This window comes from Sorex fumeus, unplaced genomic scaffold (genome assembly GCF_029834395.1).
Source record: "Sorex fumeus unplaced genomic scaffold, SorFum_2.1 ptg000002l, whole genome shotgun sequence".
NCBI classification, from domain to species: domain Eukaryota; kingdom Metazoa; phylum Chordata; class Mammalia; order Eulipotyphla; family Soricidae; genus Sorex; species Sorex fumeus.
The window spans coordinates 6,912,436-6,938,690 of NW_026606059.1; the positions used below are offsets into that span (position 1 = coordinate 6,912,436).

At 41.3% G+C, this 26,255-nt stretch overlaps 1 protein-coding gene across 1 annotated transcript in view; it reads right to left on the reverse strand.

Annotated features, from left to right (window-relative positions):
- Positions 1 to 6,035: 6,035 nt before the first annotated feature.
- The window catches only part of BPNT2 (3'(2'), 5'-bisphosphate nucleotidase 2), a 28,710-nt gene continuing 8,490 nt past the window's right edge, over positions 6,036 to 26,255 (reverse strand). The window contains exons 2-5 of the mRNA XM_056134848.1: positions 24,734 to 24,896; positions 23,198 to 23,293; positions 9,809 to 9,970; positions 6,036 to 8,204 (exon numbers count right to left, since the gene is read on the reverse strand). Coding sequence (XP_055990823.1) covers positions 7,933 to 8,204; positions 9,809 to 9,970; positions 23,198 to 23,293; positions 24,734 to 24,896 — 693 coding nt within the window. The 3' untranslated portion in view covers positions 6,036 to 7,932. The remainder of the gene's footprint in view (positions 8,205 to 9,808; positions 9,971 to 23,197; positions 23,294 to 24,733; positions 24,897 to 26,255) is intronic.

Below are 26,255 nucleotides of genomic sequence, written 5' to 3' on the forward strand. Positions count from 1 at the left end.
TGACTGTAAGGTCCAGAGAGATAGTGGAGGAGAAAAGCACGTGCCTTACAGATGGCCAAGTCTGTTTCAATCCCCGGCACCACATGTGGTCCCCAAAGCACTGCCCAGAGTGAGCCTGAGCCCTTCCGTCTCTGTCCCTCCCTTTCTGACTCATTTCACTTAGCATGATACTCTCCGTGTCCATCCACGTCTAAGCAAGTTTCATTATTTCATCTCTCTAAACAGCTGCATTTACACTCATTTGTGGAATAGAGTACCATATCACTGTTCGCCCATTGTTCATCGATTTGCTTGAACGGGCACCAGTAATGCCTCCATTGTGAGACTAGTTGTTACCGTTTTTGGCATATCGAATATGCCACGAGGAGCTTGCCAGCCTCTGTCGTGCAGGCGAGATACTCTTGGTAGCTAGCTGGGCTCTCCAAGAGGGGCAGAGGAATTTTGTCTTGCACACGGGTCGGCCGTGTGCAAGACAAAAAACACCCTCCCTGCTGTGCTATCGCTCCAGCATTATGTGAGACTGACACCCAAGGACAGTAGACACAGGGCAAGGAATATTGCCCCATAGTTAGAAGCCTGCCTTATAAGCTGGGGGAGAAGGCAGCTGGGATAGAGAAGGGATCACTAAGTCAAGGATGGTTGGAGGGATCGCTCGGGATGGGAGATGTGTGCTGAGAGTAGATAACCTCTCAGTATCTGTATTGCAAACTATAATGCCCCAAAGTAGAGAGAGTATGGGGAAAATTGTCTGCCATGGAGGCTTATACTGGGAGGGTTATACTGGGGACATTGGTGGTGGAGATAGAGTTTCTGTCTCTGTCATGTGAGGGTGAGACCACAAAACAAGTATGGCCCCAAATCCTAAGCAGCAGGGAAGGGTTGGCCCAACGTAAAGCAAACATCTTACGGCTTGTGCTGTCTGGTTCCTAAGAATATTTCTTTTAATTACTGAGAGAAATATGTTTCAAAAGGGCTGGGAAGGGTACAGGCACGGTGAGGTAGTTACCTTGCATGCAGCCAACCCCGGTTTGATTCCCTGCGACACCCCATGGTGTCGCTCTGACCCTCAAATATTCTCTTCGGATCTGTTGACATCACCATAATTTTGTTTTACCTATTATATTAATTTGATTTGTATACATTGAATTACCCTTACTCATCTGTAATAAATTCTTGATCATGATGTATTTCTGAGGCCTTCTTTAATTTGCTGGTACTTGAGGATAGTTGCATGTCTATACATCAGAGATACTGGTCTCTAGTTTTACTTAATAATGATATCTTTGGTTTCTATGTAGTGTAGGCTTTATAAAATGTTCAGAAATACCTAAAAAGAATATCAAGATTTGCTAAAATTCACTAATACTATTCCCAAACTTTTCAAACATAGCCTGGAAACACAACGGTATTTAAAAATGAGTAAATAAAACTGTTTTAACTTTGAAAAAGAATGAAAAATAAATATTCATTGATAAAGCCATCTAGTCCTAAAATTCTGTTTGGGAAGAATTTTATAAATTACTGCTTCACTTTCCATTATTGTGACTGATAATTTCAGGTTATTTCATTTCAGTTTTGTAAATCTAAAAGATATTCAACCTGCCAAAAGGTTGTATATATTTTTCTCTACTTTGAATTTTGTTCTTTCCAGTTGTTTAATAACTATTAATTTGTAATATTTTCTTATTCTCTGGGCTGGAGTGATAGCACAGCAGGTAGGGCGTTTGCCTTGCATGTGGTGGACCCAGGTTTGATTCCTCCATCCCTCTTGGAGAACCTGGCAAGCTACCGAGAGTATCCCGCCCATATGGCAGAGCCTGGCAAGCTCCTCGTGGTGTATTCGAGGAGTACAAAAACAGTAACAAGTCTCACAATGGAGACGTTACTGGTGCCCGCTCGAGCAATCGATGAACAATGGGAGGATGGTACTACGGTGCTTTCTTATTCTCTATGAAGGTTTGTACCTCTACCAGTTTCCCTTTTTATTCTACTTTTGCTGCATTTCATAGCTTCTGATTGTGTTTTCATTTTATTTTCATCTTCATTTTTTTTGTATGTGCAGCAAAAATGTTTTTCTTGAAACATATTTAGAAAGATGTGATGGGAGAGAAAAGGAGAAGTACATGTTCAAGAGAGAACACAGGCTTCTCCAGAATGGAAATAAGCAAAGAAACATGGGGATGAGCAAGAGAGATACGTGTTCACAGGAGAACATGGGCCAGAATCAGAGCAAGCCTCTTCAGGAATTTTTTAATTACAATTTCCTAAATTGCCCAATGTTTGCTGAGAACCATACTGTTTCGTTTCCACATGTTTGGAATTTTTCCAATTTTCTCTTTGTAGTTGAATTATATACAGCACTGTGACCTGAAAAAAAAATCCAGTCTTCATAAATTTATTACTTGTTTTATGCTAAAGTTTATCTTTGAAAGGTCTATTCTTGAAAAGTTCTGAGGAGCTGGAACTATAGCACAGCAGGTAGGGCATTTGCCTTGCACGCAGCTGAACTGAGTTCGACCCCCAGCATCCCATGTACTCCACCACCAGGAGTGATTCCCGAGTGGAGAGCCAGGAGTTAAACCCTTTGCACTGCCGGGAATGACCACTCCCCCCCCATCCACCACCACCCCCCCAAAAAAAAGAAAAAAGGAAAACGAAAAGTTCTGAGTGCACTTAAAGAAAATGGTAAGTGCAACCTTTGGTAGTGAAATGCTGTTGTATTGGGCTCAGACCCCTGCCCTATCACCCGTCAGCTGCCTGCACTCGGGGTCACAGTTATACAGGGGGTCTCAGCAGTATGGGCGCAGGGCCCCCATCACTCCAAGGCCACTCCCTGCCTGCACCCCTCCTCTCCCTCAGCACCCACCAGCCAGCTGCGCCCCCCCTGGAGGAAGCCTCTCCAGTCTCTTCCTCCTTCCGGCTCGTCCAGGTGACCTGAAGGCGGCTGACCAACTGTCCCACCCTTTCCCTGTGAGCGGCCTGCTCCCCTCTCCCCTCTGGAAGATGGCTTACTGTGAACAGCAGGCCAAGCAAAGAAAGCAGAGCTGACCTGACTTGGTTTCTCCAAGGGAAAGGGGGATCAGTAGTATTTCCTAGCTGATGCGGAGACCATGCTGAGTACCTGTGCATGGGTACACGCACACGTGGAGAGACTGGGTGCCCGCACCGAGACCACGGCTCCAGCACTGGCCCGTCAGTGGGACGGGAGGGGTGGACAGCAACTCACACAGAGCAGGCCCTCGACTCGCCTCCCTAACATGTGGCAAAGTCAGAAGAGATCATCTGGGGAGAAGGGAGAGATCTGTAGAAAAACAGATGTAATGGTGACTTGAATGATGTTACGTCTTCAAAAACAAAACAAAAACGTGATGGACAACTCTTTCATGAGTAAAAATTTACTAGGTATACACCTCAAGGAAGAATGTTAATGGAACATACTAAATCAAACATCACAATTTCTGCTTTTGCAATTAGACAAATTGTTAAATACTTTAGGAAACCCTTACAAACACAATGTGTAACAAATTGTTTTAATATTATTCATCATCCTTAACTTCTGGGAGTATGACTTATCTGATCTCAAAAGGAAACTACTTATAAATCTCACTTTCTCACAGAATCAATTTATCGCCAAACTTTTTACTTTAAAAAAATTTTAAAAAAAATTCTTGTAAGACTTTATCAATGGTAAACTGGAATGCAAACATTTGTCAGGCTTTGATGAAACCAGCAACTTATATAACCAGCATCTCATAAAATCAAAGTCCTCTTTTTAGCTAAAAATTCCACTTTTCTTGCCCTCGCAGTAACTGCTAGTCAGAATCTGCTGTCCCCTAAGAACTGTTCTAGTTTGTTATGTCACAAAACTCACACTCTTTTTAAACATTAATAAATTATTGATATGAACTGTGAATTTAAAAAGAATGATTCAGATATGATAGAAGACTAAAATGACATGAATGTAAAAATTTTAATGTACTCTACCCTGGTCATATATTAATTTAAATTAAAAGTCAAAGGATAAAATATCATCTCAGACCTATATACATCAGGATGCCAGTTCTTATAAAAATGCACTTTAGTTGTATATGCTAGATTATGCAAAAATAACTTTTATCAATTTTATTTAACTGTAATGAATTTTTCCCACCTCTAATATTAAAAACATTAAAAGAACTTAAATTCTCATGGCAAAAGTTTCTATTTGCCCTATTAAAAAATGATTTTTGTTTTCCCTTATTGACACACAATGCCCTATCATTAAGGCACAACATTTTTTAGGATCTAAGTAAAACCATACAGTAGGTGTAATTGATACAACAATTTCATGACAAGCTTTGCTGTAGGCAAATACCGAAAATAATCGAATGTCTTAATCTAAGATAAACAAAACACTGTTTCTATCCTGGACCAATTGTTACACATCAACATTAAGTAGTTACAGCTCACATAAGATGGCTTTGCACCTACTGAAGCTTCTCTCTACCAGGCCTTTACAAGCAAGACATTACCACGGAGACGCGCGCCGGGTCCTCCAGTTCCTCACTTGAGCAGGTGGCCGTGGTCCTTACCTGCAAAGCCTAAGGGAATCCGACTTGGGAACTCAGTCTCTGACACAGGGTCCCATTTCTGGAGGCAGCGGTGACGGCGGCTGCTTGCACTCTCCCTCTGCTACCCCCCTTGATGCTCCTTCCCAGAGTTCTTAGAAACTTGGCATCACTTCTTCTGATCCAAAACCGCCACCACTTCCACCAATCCAATTTGGACCATTTCCAAACCGCACGTCCAGAAAACAAGAAAAATACATGGCCTCTAACTTAAAACGCAAAACCCAAAACGTCTTTTTTTGTTCATCATATAGCTGTCAACCATGTGGTTGGTTATTGATTTTAAATAGGGGAAAAAACACACATAACTTGGGAAGGGCACAACTGCAGACCAAGGACCTGTATGGCCCAAGGTGAAGGACCCTGTAGTCTCAGCTGAAAGAGGGATAATGGTTCTGAAAAACAATACAGAAAGCAGTTTTTTTCTCTAGTAGGGTAATGTACCAAATTCTCTTATATTTTCTGCATGGATCAGAGGAAATGTCTGTGTTTTGAAACAGAGTTGATAGTGCACAGTTTTTAAAGTGATTTTCCTTCACCTTTTGAAGATGTTTATAAACATAATGGCAAAGTAGGATTCTGCCCAAACTGACCTTATCCACTGGGAACTTTCTGAGGTTATCAGTTCTATCGTAAGATTTCGGCAGTTAAATCTGAAACAGGTCTAGGAGTGAATTCAGGGCTAAGTGTTCAGAATTCTTAATTATTCTGGTTAAGAGAAGCAGAGAGGAAAGGGAAAAAAAATTAACTGGGTATACGAAACTTAGCATTCAAGGGGAGCAAGGAAAGGAATAGCTTATGGGTGCTACGTACTAGTGCCAATCCTTTTATTCAACATGATGCGTAAAAATCAATCTGAAGGACTGTTACTCTCGAAATAAGAGCACAGACGAGGGCAAGAAAAGAGTGGGAACTGCGGGGGGGGGGGGGGGGGGTCGCCAAGAGTAAACTGTGATTTTGTTACACTTTAGAAATAATTTTATTTTATGTAATTCTGGGAGAATTACATAAAAAAATACATGTCAACATTTTACTGTATGTTCTGGAAATTGTCTCACGTAAATAAACAGACTGCTCTTTGCACTGATATTAGTTCTGTAATGCATATTGACTTCTAGAAACAAAAAAAAAATATTAAGTGAACTTTCTGTAGAAGCACTCGGAAGTTAGGGATGTTGCTCAATTGTACAAGCCTTACACTGTGAGCTCATGAGCTCCAAATCTCTTCCCGCAACCTCCCCCCTCACACACACACACACACACACACACACACACACACACAACTTAAATTCATTAGCAACTAGACCATACCCAACAATTATAAAAATAATGCATTTAACTGTCAGTTAATATCTTAACCTTTGCGCAAAACAAATCCTTCACAGGATTATTATCCACATGCAGATAAAAATAAAAACAAGGCATTAATGCTTGCTAATATGATTCATTTCTATTAAATCAGAAAGTTTCAATAACGAAAACAGTACCAGTTAAATTTTTTCCTACGTCTGATACATTGTAGTGAAACAAATGCTTGTGATGCTTGTAACACAGGGTTCTGGAAACAGCATAAGCCTTTGCACCATGTTTTTCCTAAGAGAAGTGAACCTCTTCATTTTGTTGCAGAGGACGTCGCTACCATACTATTCAAAATTCCAAGGTCTACTGAAATACCAAGTGCACCGACTAATCTTGAATGAATTGTCACTAAGCCAAAGACTACTTTCTGAAGCCCAATTACCCTATCAGATTAGGGCCCGTTTGCAACTGGGGTGGAAATCCATATATCATACTAGAGTCAATTCCTTAATGAAGTCAATTACTTAATAGAATGCAAACCTATAGTAATTTTTTTTTCACATTCCAACAGGTTGAAAACATCCATTCTTTGGTCAATTATACCTACAAAATAGTAAAAGTAAAAATAAACAAAAAGTTGTTTTAGGGTTAAAAAAAAATTGAAGAAATCATGAGAAATTTCTCTCCTCAACAGTATGTTAGCAAGATACAAAAACACCAAGGTCACATGAAATAACGGTAATTTTTACATGAAGTTTCCAGATATCATTGTGCAAAGTCAGACAACCCAAGGAAAGGTATAGTTCAGAAAGCAAGGTTGTAATTACAGTGAAGATGCTACAGTGAGACTGCTATCATCTTTCTTCCAACCCAATGTACTGAGTAGAAAACAATTTCATCAGAAAGCAACTTCAACCTTCACTATTTTAATATGAAGGGAAAATATAAAGCATCTCCAAAGTCACTACTTAAGAGTTTGGTTAGATCGTATCCATTTATTAATGGTAAAACCAACCATAACTCATTCTTGATAATGAGAGTATCTCTATGTACAAACCTGGCGATTTTTTTAAGTATGAAATCAAAAAGTTTTTATTTAATAAAGTCTAGCTCAATACATGTAATGTCAAGTAACTTTCAACAGTAGAATCATTAATTTTCCTATAATTGCCTTATAACTTATTCTATCCCTAAGAAAATGTACCAAAATCCTAGTGCTAACCCTGAATCCTTAGTCCAAACTGTAACAAGTTAAAGACTAAACGTTGGTCAAGAGGGAAAGTACGGAACCATGCACTGTCCCGAGAGCAGGAAAACCAACAGCAAGATGGAGGAAATGAACGCATGGGTAAGAAACACTCTCCTTTATAAACAAAACAAAGCGCACACACAGAAATTACAAGTACAGTGCTACCACTATGCATCTAAATTATCTACTAGCTGGTGAACCTGTTATTAAAATTTCAAAGAAAAAACCAACGTAAGATTTTTCGACTTTAAGAAATATTCAGTCATAGACAGAGATCATTTGTTGAAGATTAAATGAATCTGTGGCTTCTTGTGCTTCCCATCTGAACTAGGGGTACAAGCCCCCAATTACTTTGTTTTCAATGAGATGTCCTTGTAAAGCAGTATCAAACACCTCCGCAAATCAATTCTTTCTTCAGCCCAATTCCATATCGAAGACTGAGAGTGAAGATTCATGATGCATGTGAAAACAGCGACGCCTAACAGTGAAGACTTAGCTAGAGATTTCAGTTCACAAGTGTGTGTGTGCCTTGTGAATGACAACTGTACGAAAATAGTCTCGAAAATAAAGACAATACTTGAGGCATGAAGCTACCCACTTCCCCTGATCTGGCCTCTGACTCCAGGGAAAATAAGTCTCTGACGCTTCATAAATACTTGAAACCGTTGGGAATGGCGTAACCGTGCGGTCTCCAAGCCACGGACGCCGCCCATGTCCTGCCAGTGTTCCGAGCTGACTACCGAGCTCTGGGCACGCTGCGACCCGCAAAGGCTCCGGTCACTTATGGCCCGTCTTCTCCAGGTCCGGGAGCTTCCTGACCAGGGCCTGGTGGTTCATCCTGATGCTGGCCAGGAGGCCCCCCTCAATGCCGTCAGAGCCCGTGTAACTGATCTCCTCCCCACTCAGGGTAGTCATATGCCCCCCAAGGGCTTTTAATATGGCATTGCCAGCACATATATCCCACTTTTTTATATACGTCACGTGGATATATAGGTCAGCTTTTTCTTGACTCTTGTCAGGCACATCCAAGAGTGCGAGAACTTTATAGCCTGAAAAATAAACACAGAATTTAGGTTACTATTGAAAAAGGTAAAAAAAAAAAAGAGAGAGAGAGCTGTTTTGGTACACTGATAGAAATAACTGCAAAGGGTGTGCTGACTCTCTATACTTTTTATCCAGACATAAAATTTAAATGAACATAAGAATAGCACAAATAAGTTATTCAATCAAGTATAATCAAATATTTCTATAATTTGTTTTCTATGGAGTACTACATTTAATAACTATTATTTTACATGATATACACCGAATACACTAAATATATGTGAATACACTGAAACTGAAGACCTACATGCTTCACTTGAATATTTACAAAGGCCAGATGTGAAAAGAAAAAAATGAAAAATATTCAAAATACTACTATTATTATAATGAGGCAAAATCTACAGAGTAAAAGAATAAACACAGAGGAAACTAGGGCTAGATTCTGGTCCTCTCATTTCCCTGGGTTATTCTGGCATTACTTTGTGACCATCCTAACAGAATCTGTGAGAAAATAAGCAAGTTATATTAAGAAAAATAGATATAGAGCCACAAGATAACGCAAAAGACTAAGCAAGTGCTTTACAGGCTGGGTTGTCAGTTCTATCACTAGCAGCACACAGTCCTGAGCACTGGGACAGATCTGAGCACCAGAGCCAGGAGTAGTCCCTGAGCACCATCAGAGGAGAGCCCCAAGCAAAAAACAAATAAAGGGAAAAAAAGGAAGATACTTGTAATTTGAGTATGTTTAAGCATTTCTTTTCTCTTTGCAACTATATAAAAGGACTTTTAATTAACTCAATTTTTTTAAACCCTAATTTGCTATTTATTTGAATTAAAATACTTGTCTTAGGACTTCAAAACAAGGTGGCAAATAGCCCACGAGCTGGATCCAGGAATGGCTTCCACCCATTGTTTTGGTGTAGCACACTGTTTTAGTGCTCAGGGCGTACATGCTTCACTTGAATATTTAGTGGCCGGGACTGGGAGACCACGTGGTGCTGGGACGGAACCCATGTCAGCCAAGTGCAGGTAAGTGCCTTAGTCACTGTACTATCTCTCCGGCGCCTAGTTCTAGTTTTTCTAAATTTTTATTTTACAGAGTGGTCAAAAATAAAATAGCAGGCAACAGGTACTGTATGTGTACAGGTCAAAAATACTTACCACTAGAGAACAAAATATACTTGAGTGACCATCGTCTCTGGCTGGACTCAGACGTGCAAAGTGAGGTATTTACAGGTGCCAACAAGTGACAACGTATTAAAATGATTCCACAACCCTCTATCTACTATGTGGAGCTTCTTAATGTTGTTACTCTTTTCCCTGACGCTGCTACAGTTATATTTTAAAAACAATTATTGTGAAATCAGATAATATAGAGAACCCTACCGGTATGCCACTGATGGGCTGATGCCTTCTGTAGCACTTACGGAGCAGTACCCCTACTGTGATACTGGTTCTCAGAAGGCACGTGAGGCTGAAGCGCGGAGACAACCAAAGCGGACGGCGCACCTGTCCACCCTCCTTCTCCACCAAATGTGGGGTGCTCCCTGGCCCGAGTCCTGCCTACGCTAGACATGTCTGCGAGGTATCAGGGGGAGCAGGAACGTACCAGCACCGCCAGCTGGAATAATTGTGGTCTGGTTTCCGAAGGTCTGCAGAGCAACCTGTTTGACCATTCCCGAATGCGAGCGAGACACAACGATCCTGGGGGTCTTCTCGTTGTAGGCAGCACGGGCCTTCACGTTGGAGCCACCGTCGACCATCGCCCATGCTGAAAGCAAGCACAACAGCCGTTAAACAGCACTGGACGTCGGAAAACCAAGCTCAAAGCACTAACAGTGACATAACAATTTTTTAAAAAAACATTAATGATCCTCTTGACCACGAAAGTACTTGCCTTGATTTCTGAAACAGAAAACTTTTTTTTTAGAGCACAAGACTAATTTTCACATTAAAATGGTTATGTTTGTTTCAGAAGTACGAGACTCTGTCCGGCTGGAGACCAGAGCGTTAACCTTCCATGCGGCCTGAGAGCCCTTCCGAGAGTGGTGACCTGGCACCGCAGCTGTCCGATTCCCTCGACTCTCTACTTCCTCGCCTCCCTCCAAGCGGGGTCCTCAGAGCAGACCCTGCAAACATCCCACACGCTGCTCCGCGATCTCAACGGTGCATTCCTGCTGCTCCCAACCCGACACAGGCTAGGAGCGTAACTAATAAACCTTGAATAATACAAATTTTTAAGACCAATCTTTCTACCACACTACCTCTTTCTTTCATATACTCCTGGTTTCCACGACTTGCATGTTAACTCAGTCTCCTAAGGTGCTTGGCAAACATGCAACAGTCAAAGCAGCAAGTAAGTTGGGTTTACAAATCTATTGCACCAGAGATGGAAAAGAGAAAATGCTCCAAATTTCAAAGTAAGAACGGGTTTTTTAAAGGAGGTGAAGAGATCCCAGAGACGGCATGGAATATTTTCCTGATTAGAAACTTTTCTTCACTGACTACCAAACCATACAAGAAAACAAACTTGCTCGAAATTTTCCCAATTAGATTGTTGCTCTATCAGGCACTCACCATGGCATAAAATACAGTCCCCCATGGCTAGCAGTGAAAGCAGCTGCATTACCACTTATTCTGGCTGCAGAAAAAAAAAAAATCAGAAGAATTAAAGGAATGGGTCTCTGCATTCCCCAAGGGCGATGGCAGGCTCACGGAGCCTTACCACACTTCTAAAAATCACCAATAGCAAACAAGGAAAGAAATACAAAGCTCTTAATGCCGAAAGAAGGCGCAGAGAATAGCTATTAGCATACGCATTTATGAGAAAGATGGGAGAAAAACACCAAAGATCAGCCAGAGAAGGGCTGCAACAGCCAGTGTTCGGACAAGTGCAACCAAGTGGGGCCTCTTGGCAGCTGCAGAAGGCACAGAACATCAGCAAGAAAAGGCGCCATCTAAAAAGAGAATTATGGAAGGTGGTGCTGAAATGAAGGAGCAGAGCAGTGAGAGACGAGCAGGGAGAAAGGAGATCTTGAGGAACCAAACGTGTAACGTCAAGAACAAACCACGCGATACGTGACATCTTTTGGGATATCTCTTCAATAGAGAGACAATCTGGAAGGCAAGAAACAGAGGGAAAGGGCAGGAAAGGGTTGAAGAAAAGGGTCCCACCAAAGAAAGACAGCATGAAACAGAAGAAAAAAATAAACACAAAAAAGAAAAGGTACCTAAGAATAAAGAGAATCTCTTCCTTAAACGACAGAAACTGTCCTGAGAATCGTCCCAACTTCTGTCATCAGAAACGGGAGAATAAAAGCAAACCACAAAAACAGAAAGAAAACTTCAACAGTAAAGCAGCAAGAACACCCCCAAACAGGACCACGTACTCCACAGACGGCGAACAAAAGAAATGAAATGGCAACTCAGCACAGGGAAGGAAAACGGCACGGGGTGGGGGGCGGGGGTGGAGGGGAGTCAAAAGCACTGACATGTTCGCACTACATCTTCTGACATGCAAGGGCTTGTAAAGGACTTGTCCAAAAGCACGGCAAAGAAAGGAAAAAACAAAAATTTCAGTGAAAACAAGGCTAAAAAGTTCCAGAAAATAACGGATATGGAAGCCGGTAAGAGTCGATTTATATCTGAGTCTCACCAAAATAAACAAAATAAAGAACTAAACTTTACCATTATGACTCAAGCCAATGTCCCCGATAGAGAAATTAAAATTAAAATGTCCTCCCTTAGATATAAATCATGGGAACATTTACCCAGAAAGTCAATTCTCAATCTAAGATATAATACAGTTTTATTATTAAACTTCAAAGATGAAAGTTATACAGCCCTATAGGCAAAAAGACCAAATCACATTAAAAAAAAAAAAAAAAGAAATTCAGATTCACAGCTTTTGCCAGCAAGATCTGTTTGCCCACACATAGATACCATATTGGTCAAAAGATGTCACTAGTTAGCCAAGAGAAAGGGGCACAGAGACAACTGAATAATCTCCTATCCTAATTCACATCCTTCCATAACATAGAATGTAATGATCTTTGGAGATGTTAAATAAAGTGGAGGTCAGACTGATTTAGACTGGGTCCTGACATCAAAGACGGCTGTCTCCTAAGAAGGAAGAAATTCAGAGACAAATCCAGTGAATGCCCGGAAGACCAAGATACGGATTGCCATGACAGCTCCACACAGCCAGGAAAACCCTGAAGCCTGCCGGGAGCTCAACAACAGAGCAGAAAGATCAATGTCCACAAACAAATGATTAAAAAGGAAAGGTGGTCACGAAGGAGGCAAATAAGCTAATTTAATGTCCCTGAAGCATGATTAGAAACCATATGTGAGGAAAAAGGCTGCTACTGAGGGCTCAGTAAAGGTGGGCGACGAGGAGGCAAGATGAGGCTCAGGAACACACACTCACCAAGTGTGAGCCCGGGCTCACTCCCGACTCCGACAGCCGCTGACCTGCCTGTTGGTCGGCAACAGATGCTGACCTGGGCTCGCTCCCACACAACCACCTCAGCCAAGCAAAGCACGCGACAAAGGGAACACATTAAAGAGACGACCTGAGTTCAAAGCTGATTTTTCACATGGTATTTCTAGGAATGAGTGGCACAAACGCTGGCCGACTTCCACCACGAGTGTGGAAAGGTCAAACTAGAGCTGAATCTCACAAAGACAATGTTTATGAGAAACGGTCTCGTTCCTGACGCCCCATTCGCTCTCAGCGGAACGACCATCTCCAAACGCAACAGCTATGTGTACCTAGGTCGAGAGGTCAACATGACAAATGACCTGGCACCCGAGCTGCGCAGGAGGAAGAGAGCGGCTTGGAACGCCTTCAAGAACGTCGAAGAAATAGCTAAGAGGACGAAGAACCTCCGGCTCCGGGCACATCTCTTCCATTCCACTGTTCTCCACATACGCCTCAGAGACCTGGGCCCTACAAAAACAGGATGAGAATGCTGTTCAAGTCTCCCAAAGAGGAATCGAAAGAGCTATGCTTGGAGTATCACGTTTCACTCAAACGAGAGAAAGAATCCGTAGTTCCGACATCCATCGACGATCAAGAATCAGGGACGCTGTCTCGTTTGCCAAGGCGTCAAAAATCAGATGGGCTGGACACGTAGTGAGATTTGGAGATGACCGCTGGACTAGAGCCGTTACCAACTGGATTCCACGGGACGTCAAAAGACCGCGTGGCCGCCCACCTACAAGATGGTCACACTTCTTCATCAAGATCATGAATGATCGGTTTGAGGCTCTTCATGTTCCTAGAACGAGCAGATGCCATTGGGCTACAGTAGCATGCAACAGGGATGAATGGAGACGTTACTGGCACCCGCTCGAACAAATCGATGAATAAGGGATGTCAAGTGATCAAGCGATCAAGTGATTTCTAGGAAATTCATGTGATCACAAGGATTTTCTTTATTTAAATAAAGGGGGAAAGCCTGCTGTTCCCACATACAGTAACATCGGTGGTTTACTCTAACTCCATCTTAGAAAATGGTAAAGCGAAAGAACTAATAACTATCTAGTACACATGGGGAGTAGCTGAAATTTCAGGATAAATAGCCCAGCTCACAGGGAAGCTTCTCTTTGGGAGAGTGACAGCCATCACAGGCATCAAAACAAACAGGATGAGAGGCACAGGATGGGGACCGACGGGTAGGGCAGGAGTCACAGGGCGCTGAAGCCCCGGCTGAACCCCCCCCCCGCACCCAAAAACAAATGAAAAGAACACACGAGCATTCGAAAATCCCCTTTCACACCTTGGACATCTTAAAACTACTATGTGACAGGTTAAATCACACCTGATACTCAAGTGGTACTTAATTCTCCCTCCAGATGAACTGCTGGTAGCAAAAGAATCCAACAACCTTAAACTGAAAGATCTGTCACGAGCACCTAGCCATCTCACATCTTGAGATGGGTCACTATGTTAAGCAATGTGGTTCGGGAGAAAAACATGGAGAATACCTACATGGCAGTCTTGACAAAATGTATTTCATCTTAATCCGACCAGAACTAATTTGTACTTTAAAGGGAAAAAAGGCAAAAATAAACAAATGACTCCCTGAGAAAATAATCAAGAAAACCCCCAAAATAGGACATTCATAAACTACCTGGTGATCTCTTCAAACGGGGAAAAGGAGACGAAGGTTGTTTTAAATTAAGAAAATTTAGTATTTTAAATTTAATTTAATTAATATTAATTAAATTAAATTAATAATTATTAATTCAATTAAATTTCACGGTCATGTTCCTCCCGTTGTTCATCAATTTGCTCGAGCGGGCCCAGTAACGTCTCCATTGGAGACTTTGTTGTTACTGTGTCTGGCATATCGAATACGTCACGGGGAGCTTGCCAGGCTCTGCCGTGCGGGCGAGATACTCTCGGTAGCTTGCCGGGCTCTCCGAGAGGGGCGGAGGAATCGAACTCGGGTCGGCCATGTTGGCCGCTTGTAAGGCAAACACCCTACGGCTGTGCTGTCACTCCAGCCCACTTTTTTAAATGAAATATAATTTTGCTACAAATTTAAATTAAGAAAATTATGTGTTAGAACAACAACAAAATAATTCTTGACTAGGAATTCAAACTGGTACAGCCATTCTGCAAAACACTACTTGAGTTTCATCAACAACTGAACCTAAAGCTACTGTATGATGTAGCAATCCCACTTTTGGGCATCAATCTGAAAATTTGAAAAAAAAAAAAAAAGGTTTTTTTAAAAAAAATACAGTTACATCCACGCTAATCATAGCATTCCTTAGGACAGTGAAATACACCAGAGGCACTCTAAACGCTTCCCCTCCACAGATGACTAGATAAAGACGTGGTATGTCAATACAAAGGAATATGAATTGGGCCAGAGGGATAGTACAGCGGGGAGGGCGTTTGCCTTGCATGAGACCAACCTGGGTTCAATCCCCACATCCCATAGGGTCCCCCAGAGCCAGGAGTAACCTCTGAGCATCGCCGGGTGTGACCCCAAGAAAAAACAAAAGCAAAAACAAAAAACAATAGAACATGATTTAACTACAAACGGGGCAAGTGGAACTGCCCTCGTCCCCATGGAATTATCCCAGGTAAGCTCAGTCTCCAAGCTGAGGTCCCTGGAACCTTGGCCCACCGACACTCGGCTTCCTCTGGCAGATGAACGGCCCAGCCTCACAGCTCCTCAATTAATCTCAAAGACACTCGGGGCTGCTGAGCGGTGCCAGTTCCACGGCTGCACACACGGCCCTGTGACACCTCCTCATTTCTCAGTACTGACAGCCCAGTAGGAGCTCAATAAATCAGACAGGAAAGCTAAGTAGCTCAATGAGCAAAAACAGTTAGAACGTTCAACTGGTATTAAATAACTCAGTAAATGCTCAATGACTTTCATGACATCACTAAGATACATGTTGTACCCAGCAGTATAAAGTGAATTATTTTATGCCTGCCAAGATGGCAGGTCTGGGGAGTGAGTGGGAAACTGGAGTCACTGGTGGAGGGAAGGTCACACAGGTGGCAGGACGGGTGCTGGAACACTGAATGCCCAGAACACCTGTTTATGGACAACTTTGAAAATTACCATGTCTAAGATCACAGGATTTATGAATAAAGTTTTCAGACATAAAAAAATAAAATTAACTTCGGTAAACAAAATTTGACAGTGTAACTAACAAAACCGATCACATGCAAAAAAAAAAAAAAGGATTTTTTAAGATGAGATTGTGCCATTCACAGCAAATGGGAAGAACTTGAGAGTATGATGCAAAGTGAAATAAGACAGAAGGATAAAGACAAGTACTTTATGATTTTACCCACAAGTACAATCTAAGGACACAAGCAAAATACAAAAATAAAATAGGGAGCACTGACAACAGAACTAAGGCTGGTTAGTTGAGGGGATGAAAGTAGGAATGAGAACCACGGCTGACTCAGATATGAAAAACGGTGATAAGCTCTGTCTGTAAGGAACGTTTAAGACATGAGAAATGCTTTTCACTTTACTGGACCTTGGTTTAGAGAAACACTAGTGTAAAAACCAAGTCAGAGACAGCTGAGTAAAGTACTATAACGGATCCATTAGATAATGATTGTTAATATTAATTAACAGTACTGTTTCTTTGTAGAAATATCACTTTTAAAGATGGATACTTAAGTATAAAAACAAAATGTCATGATCCTTGCAATTTCTTCAAAGAATACTAAACTGTTACATCCAGAATTTCACTGCAATTGTGTTTGAGATTACGAAGAATTTTTCTAGTCTTACCAAGAGAGAGAGGCCTCGGGATCCCACCTCGGGGGGAGCGATAGCACAGCGGGTAGGGTGTTCGCCTTACAAGCGGCCAACATGGCCGACCCGAGTTCGATTCCTCCGCCCGTCTCGGAGAGCCCGGCAAGCTACCGAGAGTATTCGATATGCCAGACACAGTAACAACAAAGTCTCCAATGGAGACGTTACTGGGCCCGCTCGAGCAAATCGACGATCAACGGGAGGGCCTTTACCTTTACCTTTACCTTTACCAAAAGAGAAGTCACACAGTGTTCTAGCTCTAGGGGTCAGTGTTGTATAAAAAAGTTAACAATAGCACCAGGGAATTTTAGTTGTCAGTCCTAATATCAATATACAGTTCATGTTATGAAAATTCAATACATGTGACAACATTTACATGAACAAAATAATTCATGCATCTTAAAAAAAATACCATAAGGTGTGTAAGTATATACATGATTGATAATGCTGCAATAGTAGTGATAGGTAAAAAGCAGCTAACATTTTATTACAAAGTCCAGTAGGAAATAAAAGGGATAGTATTCTACTACACAAGAGTTCAGACTTTATTCATTTTTAAATACTTTGAATTTCCACTGAAGAGATACACTACACTTATTCAAACCTTTATTCATTACTACCCTAAAATTCTACTCAAGTATCTCGGCTTCTAAAATTTCAAACACAATGAATTAATTAGTTTTGCTCTAACTGCTGCTCAAAACTGTAACATTCACTTCCATGACAGTAAAATGCAGTTAAATTCTGGCAAACATATATCACCAATTTCAACACAGTCTATAAATTTGTAAGAAAAAGCAATCCAAAGAGCACAAATCAAATGACCTTCAAGAACTGAAAGTCAAGATAAACCTAATAAAGAGCTCAATACTTGTTTTGGAATGCTGACTACCAAATACCTCGTATTAACGCTTTCCCCTGAAGTTACCCGCATCTATCAAAGAATGGGACATTCTATCACAAACTCAATTTTTTTTTGTATACAACCTAGCTTTGTCTTTATTAGTAAGGGCGACTCCTTGCACAGCAAGGCCGATTCTCACTGCTCAGACCTTATTCTTTTTATTAAAGAGTATAGCTTCCCTATTTCAGGGGAGGGGGATACAAATTTTTGTGGAATAAAGATTTCTTTTGGACAAGCACTTCATTAACCTATTCTGCCCACTTAGCTGAGCAGTATGGAAACCAAGGCACAAAATTGATGACTGTTGCATATCTGATATTAATTTTCTCTGCATTATGACAGCGGTAGGGCGTTTGCCTTGAGTGCAGCCAGCCCGGCCGGCCCGGGTTCGATTCCTCCGCCCCTCTCAGAGAGCCCGGCAAGCTACCGAGAGTATCTCGCCCGCACGGCAGAGCCTGGCAAGCTCCCCATGACGTATTCCATATGCCAAACACAGTAACAGCAAGTTTCACAATGGAGACGTTGACTGGGCCCCCTCGAGCAAATTGGTGAACAACAGGAGGGCAGTGTTTTTTTTTTTTAATTTATTACAATTGTAATTCTCTTTGGAATCAATTCTATTTGCAGCTAAGGTACTACATAAACATTTGGCCAATACAATGAAGCAGAGAACCTCAAAGTTACTCTTTCTTACACTAAGAATATAAGGGATAAAGCTTTTGTCCCTCTTTTTCCCATTTCTTCTTGCATTCCTAAGGAGGAGCCCCAGTAACTGAAAGCATCCATCATTGTGAACATGCCAAAAATAAAAGTCCCATAATAAAAGAAATAGATAAGGTCCTGAATAGCGTCATAAAGTCACTGAACCACACCATCCTTCCAGTCTTATCAGATGAGAATGTTAAAGACCTTATTTAACCACTGCAAACAAAAGATACATATGTGCAGTTAAATAAACAGAGATAGCACAGGGTAGGGCGTTTGCCTTGCAGAGCCGGGTTTGATTCCTCCACCCCTCTGAGAGACCCACAAGATGCCGAGAGTATCTCGCCCACACAGCAAAGCCTCGCAAGCTACCCGTGATATATTCAATATGCCAAACACAGTAACAACATATTCGATATGCCAGACACAGTAACAAGTCTCACGATGGAGACGTTACTGGGCCCACTCGTGCAAATCGTGCTACCGTGCTAAATAAATCTTAACACAGAAAGGTAATGAGGGATGTTTTCAAAAGAGTAAGAGAGCTTTCAAAAACTGGATCTCCGTATTTAACCCCATAGGCTATTTCTCTTTTTATTAAAAAAAAAGTCACTGCAATTCCTGCATATTTTCCTGTTATTTTGAGGCAGAAATAAATATGACATTATCACAAAGTCATTAAAACTTGCAGCAACTTATGAACTGTATAGTTTCTATAGTATGAGTTGCTGTTTTACTCATTTGGAAAAAAACAAGTATAATATATATATACACACACACACACATAAACATTGTTCTTGACAGAGTTACACAGAGTTTCAAATGATTTAACAGAGCAGCAGACAGCAAAATTTAGACAAAACATTATGTTAAAAATCATGAAGTTATTATTATGAAACTGGTGATAGTTTTGTCTATAATCTCCTCAGCTGATTCTCCGATTTATCTGTATGACCCTGAGGAATTTCTGAGTCTTATTTTATCAAATGTGTTACTTACTATTATATCAAATGAAAATAATTGTGACCTTCCTTCATAAACTATAAGAGTTTTCTAAATTATACTCTTGTATCCAATTTCCCCCTTTCCTCTCAGAGGCAGAATACCTGAATTTAATTTGGATGGCACTAAAAGACATTTCAAAGGCTCCAGCTGCATGTTATCACTGGAACAGAAACAGAAGCAACGGATGCGACTTGTGTGTCAAACCTTCACTGGGAAAAGCCTCCATCTCGATCCCTTTGATCCCTTTGATCCCCTGCAGGGGTGGAAATGCCCGCCCCAGACCAGCAGAACAGAGCAACTGTCATTTTAGCAGGACAAAGCTGTCCGTGTGAGTGGTCTGCATGCCTGGGAGCCATCGCAGCCACTGATGCTAGGAAAAATAAACAAACTGAAACTAAAAGAGGTGCTAATTATGCAGTACAATACAGTGGTGCAAAACAGTGGCCAGAGCATAGTACAGCGAGTAGGGCATTTGCCTTGCACATGGTTCAATCTGGCATCCCATATGATCCCCCAAGCCAACGCCAGGAGTAATTCTTGAGTGCAGAGCCAGGAGTAAGCCCTGAGCATCACTTGGTGTGACCCAAAAAGCAAAAATCAAAACAAAACAAGTGGTGGATATTACAGTTGCATAAGTAAGCATCTCAAGCTACTCCCCAACAAATTCCGCAAAGATTGAAGGAAATACGTGAAAGGCAGCCAGAAGGGGCTGGAGCGATAGCACAGTGGGTAGGGCATTTGCCTTGCACATGGCTGACCCGGGTTCGGTTCCCAGCATCCCATATGGTCCCCTGAGCGCCACCAGGAGTAATTCCTGAGTGTAGAGCCAGGAGTAATCCCTGAGCATCACCGGGTGTGAAGCAAAAAAATAAAAAAAGCAGCCAGAAACCATGAAGCAACTGCATAACAAAAGGCACATTGCCACAGTAATGACATAAATCTACTGTAACTAATAAGCTGTCTACTTTGAAAACTAAAATACCTGAATTATGAAAAGATATAAAAGTCGATATAAAGTAGATTTCCTTGAAATGCATAAGCGTTCAAATATGGTTTGCTGATCTAAAAGAAGCTACAATCTAACATACAAGATTATCAGGCAAATTAAATCAAGTAAAAGCAGTCAAAAATTAAGCTCGTCACAATTTTTCTCCAGTTGACACACAGGCTCTTCATGCAGGGTTAGCCACGCCACTGAGACGAGAGAAAAGGCCAGAGTCAATGACAGTACTGTGTGGATAGACACACGTTCCGGGGATTTGCTCACTAGAACCAAGTACTCCAATCTCAGAAAGAGAAATTCATTTTCTTGGTATGGAACCGCTAAGTCCTAATTCAAGATCTTGACAGGGTTCTGCTAGCATTCTTCAGCAGAATGGATGTGTCACCCCAATCTCCACACTCTCCTTCCTATTTGCTTTATCCCCAGTGCCTCGGTACTCAGATCTAAGTGGTCCAGGGGATCGGACGGATCAACACCTGGAAGCCAGCGCCTGACCTCCTGTACTGTCTCTCCATGCTGCTCATGCTGGTAACTGCCTCAACTGCACATGCAAAGACCTTAGCTCCAAATGTTAACATTCTAAAGTTCTAAACAATTACAGGTTTCTGAACTACAATTCACCCCTCCAAAAAAATACACACTTATTCTTGCAAGTTCAAGATCTGCTTGTTTCAAAATAAGACCAGAGATGTCCTTAGTTAAAATGAGCTCATGTCTGAGTAGGATTGTATTAACAGTCACGTTAATATACTCTAACTGTAGCTCTGGCACTGTCCTCCCGTTCATCGATTTGCTTGAGCGGGCCCAGTAACGTCGCCATTGTGAGACTTCTTGTTACTGTGCTTACGAATACGAATACATCACGGGGAGCTTGCCAGGCTTTCCCGTGCGGGCGAGATACTCTCGGTAGCTTGCCAGGCTCTCCGAGAGGGGCAGAACAATCAAACTCGGGCAGGCCAGGTCGGCTGCGTGCAAGGCAAATGCCCAACTAGGTCAGGCAGTCATACAAGGAGCAAACCATATAATCACAGAGGCAGAGATGAGTGTGACGTATCTGTAAGCCAAGGAACATCAAGGATTGTTGTGCAAGTATGAGAAGCTAAAAGAAAAAGCTGAAAGGACTTTCCCTTACAGTTTCAGCAAACACCACTCTGCCACCATCACCCCATACTTTCCACTTTCTAAATCATGAAAAAATTACCTATTTGTTAAAAACCTAGTCTGTGGGCTATTTTTTTAATGGCAACCCTAAAAAACTACCAGGCATGCACGTGAATGAACTCACTATATCTGTTATCGGGGCTCATTTCAGACACCTGCAAAGTGGATGCTCACATCATCACGGAGTTCATCATCTCGGAGAACAGTGGAGACATGGGGTGACACGGAGCCCTTGGCCCCTGATTTGGAGGGCAGTTAAAATTATAGCTAAGATTATAATTACGACAACTCCCTTCAGGATATCAGCAGTATCAATTATGCTATTGCTTTCCTCAATTTCTCCACCATGACAACTCATGGTGTCGTTAATTACCTGTGGCCATCACCTAGACTAGGACAGTAACTCTGTGAGCCGAGCCAGCACATTGTCCTGGTGCCAAAATACCACCCTTGTATTCAGTAGCACTGGCAGGTTTTGGGGCACCATCATTCCTGAGCTGAGTGGGAAGCTCTGTGGTACGCTCTTCCGTAGTCTCACTCCCAATACAACTCTCAAGGATTTGTCCTGCGGTCTCGAGAAAGTTAACCAACAAGACTGCATAAAATTGTAGAAGCAAGCAGATGCCAGCTTCACGCCTAATGTCGGATGAGATGCCAAGCCAAACCAAGCCTACTCGTGGGTACACTGGTCTTCAGGCAGAAAACTCTGGGTCCCTCCCCGTGGGAAGAGAACAGGCTGAGTCCCCACCCCTGCCAAAGCCAGCAGCCACACCCACACTCCACAGACACCACCACACAATTGTGACAGTTTCACTACTTCACAATCAATCTAAGAAGAGACACCAAGCTGAAGCCACTCCCAGGTACACTGGTCTCCAGGTGGAAAACGCTAGGGCCTCATTGAGAGGTGGGGGCAGGCCAAAATCATCCTAGTTCTACAGGTCCTGGAGCTCTGACATTTCCAAATTCTACAATACTGAAAGCCCAGTAGGAGGACAGCAAATGAGACAGGAAACCAGTATAGAAGCCAACTAAGCTCAATGAGCAAAACACAGACGAAGGCTCAGCTAGCAATGAAAAGCTCGGTAAATCCATGATGATTTTAATAACTCCACTGTGATATATAACAATTTCCACAAATTTTCTTTTACTGAACTATTTATGATAATTCCACTACTATTTTGTTGTAACGAACAATGAACACTGAATTATTTTGTGTTTCCAAGGGGCAGTCTTGAGAGGTGGGCGGGAAACTGGGGACAATGGCGGAAGGAAGGTCACAGTGGTGGAGAAATTGGTACTGGACAGTAAATGCCCAAAATAACTGACTATGAACAACTTTATAAACTACTTGTTTAAGGTTTTTTTTTAAAAAAAAATAGTTGTGACGCAAGAGTCTCAGGGAGCTCATAACACATTCAGGACAATACAAGGACGATCTTGATTTCTGAGATGATCAGTGTTACCATTCATACTGAAGAGCTGAGTTTGGTTGCAATCCTTTTCCATCACAACATCTAGGTCACTATCTGTTATCACAGTGAGATAAAAACTCTGGCTAAGACCACTCCTTGCTGGACCTCAAAATCTACACAGAATATCAAAGGTACAAACCTCCTGGGCTTCATCCCCTTCGGGACACGGAGTAAACAGCGGACATGCTGCTGAGGCCTTTAGACCCAGCACATCAAAGAGCTCTTGGGTGTACTCAAATGTCTTAGCCTCTAAAGGTTTAGAAGCTGTCTGGTCTTGTACAACATGAACTGACAATAACGTACTCACTGTACTCAGTAAAGAGGTAAAGGAGGACAAGGGATTAACTTTTAACAACCACTGTGCTATAGATGAGATTCCCGTAGGACAGCAAGTATACACCCGTGATTTAGTAAGTCATGAAAATTCTAGGGTATTTCTTACCTGTATATTCAGAAAATGGCTTATGGATTACTCCTAGCACAGGTTTCCCATTTACTGCAACACACACCATCGTGGTAACATACTGTCGAAGATCCTCTATGAGAGAAAAAAAAGTATATATATATATATACATATAATTGTATATAAAAGTATATATATATATATATATATATATTTACCATCTTACTATCTCGTTCTTACTTTGGAGAACCTGGCAGGCTACCGTAAGTATCCTGCCCACACGGCAGAGTCTGGCAATCTTCCCGTGTCGAAGTTGAGTACAATATGCCAAATACCAGTAACAATGATGGGTCTCATTCTCCTAACTCTGAAAGAGCATTGACTATAGCTCTTTTAAAATCTCAGAGCTAGGAAGAAGGAGACGTTACTGGTACCTGCTCGAGGCAATCGATGAACAACAGGATGATTGTGATCATGATACACAACTAACAAAATTTATGTGCATAAAATATCTTATTACAAATCACTGAAGCCTAATAATGAGAGCTAACTTAAGAGAAGAACTGAATTTTGGGTTTATAAACAAATTACCTGGTCTATTCTCTCATCCCATTACTTAAAACTCAGTTTCCTCATCTGTAAAACAGACATTAACTACTCATATTTAGTCATGAATTAAAATTTAGTTTTAGAACTGAACTTACCAAACAAGTTACTTAGTAGAGTCCCTGTACAAGGGATGCTCTAATTAATTGGAGCACTATTTTCAAATGAAGCTTGTCAGTTTAGGAAAAACGTTTTTATATAAATAAACCCTTCAGTATTCCATACTTATGTTCTCTATTACTGAAAAATATTATTTTTTTTTAATTTCAGTTACTATTAGACATACACACATAGTGTATTCTCCTATTCTCCAAATAGTTACCACAATGAGTATCTATAATGGGTCAAGTTCAGTGCTTAAGCACTGCAAAGAAGCATCCATATTCGGATCATTACTACCTAGGAGAAAAAGAAATAAGCCACAACTTTAGCACATACACCAAGAGCACAGAGAAAAGCAGGAACATCTCTGCATAACAAACAAGGCATGAAGAGAAGCCACAACTACGTAAACACACACACACACACACACACACACACACACAAAGAGGGGGGGCAGATGCAGTAATTCTCTGCTTTGTCACTTGCTCTCTGGACGCCTAAATTTTGAATCCCAGTGACAGATGTACACACCTTAACATATGAGTATATAAACAGGTGTCCAGTATGATCCATTTTGTTGTTTCTATTACTAAAATCTGCCCTTCATTAAAAATGAGTCGCAAAAAGCCACATCACTAATAAAAGTATGTCATATTACAGCATTCCGGGAGGTTAAAAATGTTCAGAGTATCTGATCCAGTCCAACTATCACACTTCACATATATAGCTTTGTCCGCTTTGAAACCTAACTGGAAAGACTGTTTCAGATCAGCAAAATAACTACTACTACATACTATCACCTGGTCCCATTTGGGGTCTAAGAGACATAATAGCAATCTAAAATTTGAGATCTATTTTAAAATTTACCTGTATATTCCTGGGTAGCATCAAGTGGGTCAATCCAGACAGTAACACTTTCTGCTGGTACCTCTTTGGGGGTGGTTACTTCCTTCAGAATGTCCTCAGGAATTTTACGATCCCATGAGATAACTTCCTGATCAGTTGCATCCACATGTTCCTCAGTGTTTATCTGCATCAAAAATAGATGATAGTTTAAAAGTCTGGAAAGAAAAAATGGCTCCTTAAAAAAAAAGGTCACAAAAGGCTGAGCAGAGCGACAGTACAGAGGGTAGGGCGTTTGCCTTGCATGCGGCCAACCAGGGTTCGATTTCCAGCATCCCATATGATCCCCCAAGCTCTGCCAGGAGTAATTCCTGGTGCAAAGCCAGGAGTAAAACTTGAGCATTGAGAAAAAACACAAAAGGGGCTGGATCAATAGCACAGCAGGTAGGGCGTTTGCCTTGCACGCAGCCGACCCAGGTTCGATTCCCAATATGGTCCCCCAAGCACCTCCAGGAGTAATTCCTGAGTGCATGAGCCAAGAGTAACCCCTGTGCATCGCCGGGTGTGACCCCCCCAAAAAAGAAATAAAAAACACAAAAGTGAAAAACATTTCAGAAAAAAACACTTCCCCCTTCCCCATGATGCATTGGTGGAAGTGGAATACGGAAGTCTCCACTATTATTGCACAACTAAGGGCCTTCAGATCTACTATTTTGGCACTCAAATACTGGCTTATATGTAACTGTTAAAATCTCTTGATGAACTGATGCACTGATTATGCTTCTTATGATTATGACCTCCTTTGCCCCTTGTTACAGTTCTGCCTTTAGGTTTGCAGGCTTTCCATCCCTTCTAACTCTGTCTTCAAGTTGAAGTGAGACTCCTGCAGGGAGCATTATAAATGGGTCTTAACTCCTTTATCTACTTCTCTACCTTTTTTAAAGTCTTCTGATTAAAAGAATTTAATTCGCTTTGAAGTTACAAGATATAAAATATGCTCTAGATATAAGAGTATATTTTAAATTGATACTATAATCACATATAAAAACTTCACTTTCTTTGACTTCCTGTCCCAAGTTTTGTTTTTGGCATTACATTTTAATCTTATGCTATGCAGACGTTAATAGTTTTTGTTGTTATAAGCTTTCTAAAACACACGTCTTTTAACTTTTGTATTACAATTAAGTGATTCACATGACAGTTACACTACTATATAGTTACCCTATATATTTTTCCCTTTAACAGTGAAATTTCAAGCTTTCATGTCTTTTTGTCTTGCAGAATTATCTTTAGGCGTCCTAGTAAAAATAGTCTTAGAAATGATGAACTAAGAGATTTCATTTCTCTGCGGAAGTCTTTAGATTTTATTTCAAAAGTAAAGACCTTTGCACACTTTTCTCATTCTTAATTCTTTTTTCCATTTACTCAACTAAAGGAATTTAAAGAATGATGTTTCTCAAGTTCAGTTCTTCCTTCTGCATGTTCTTTTGTTGATTTTCTACTGTATTTTTTTTTCATTTCATTCAATTAATTTTCATATCCAATT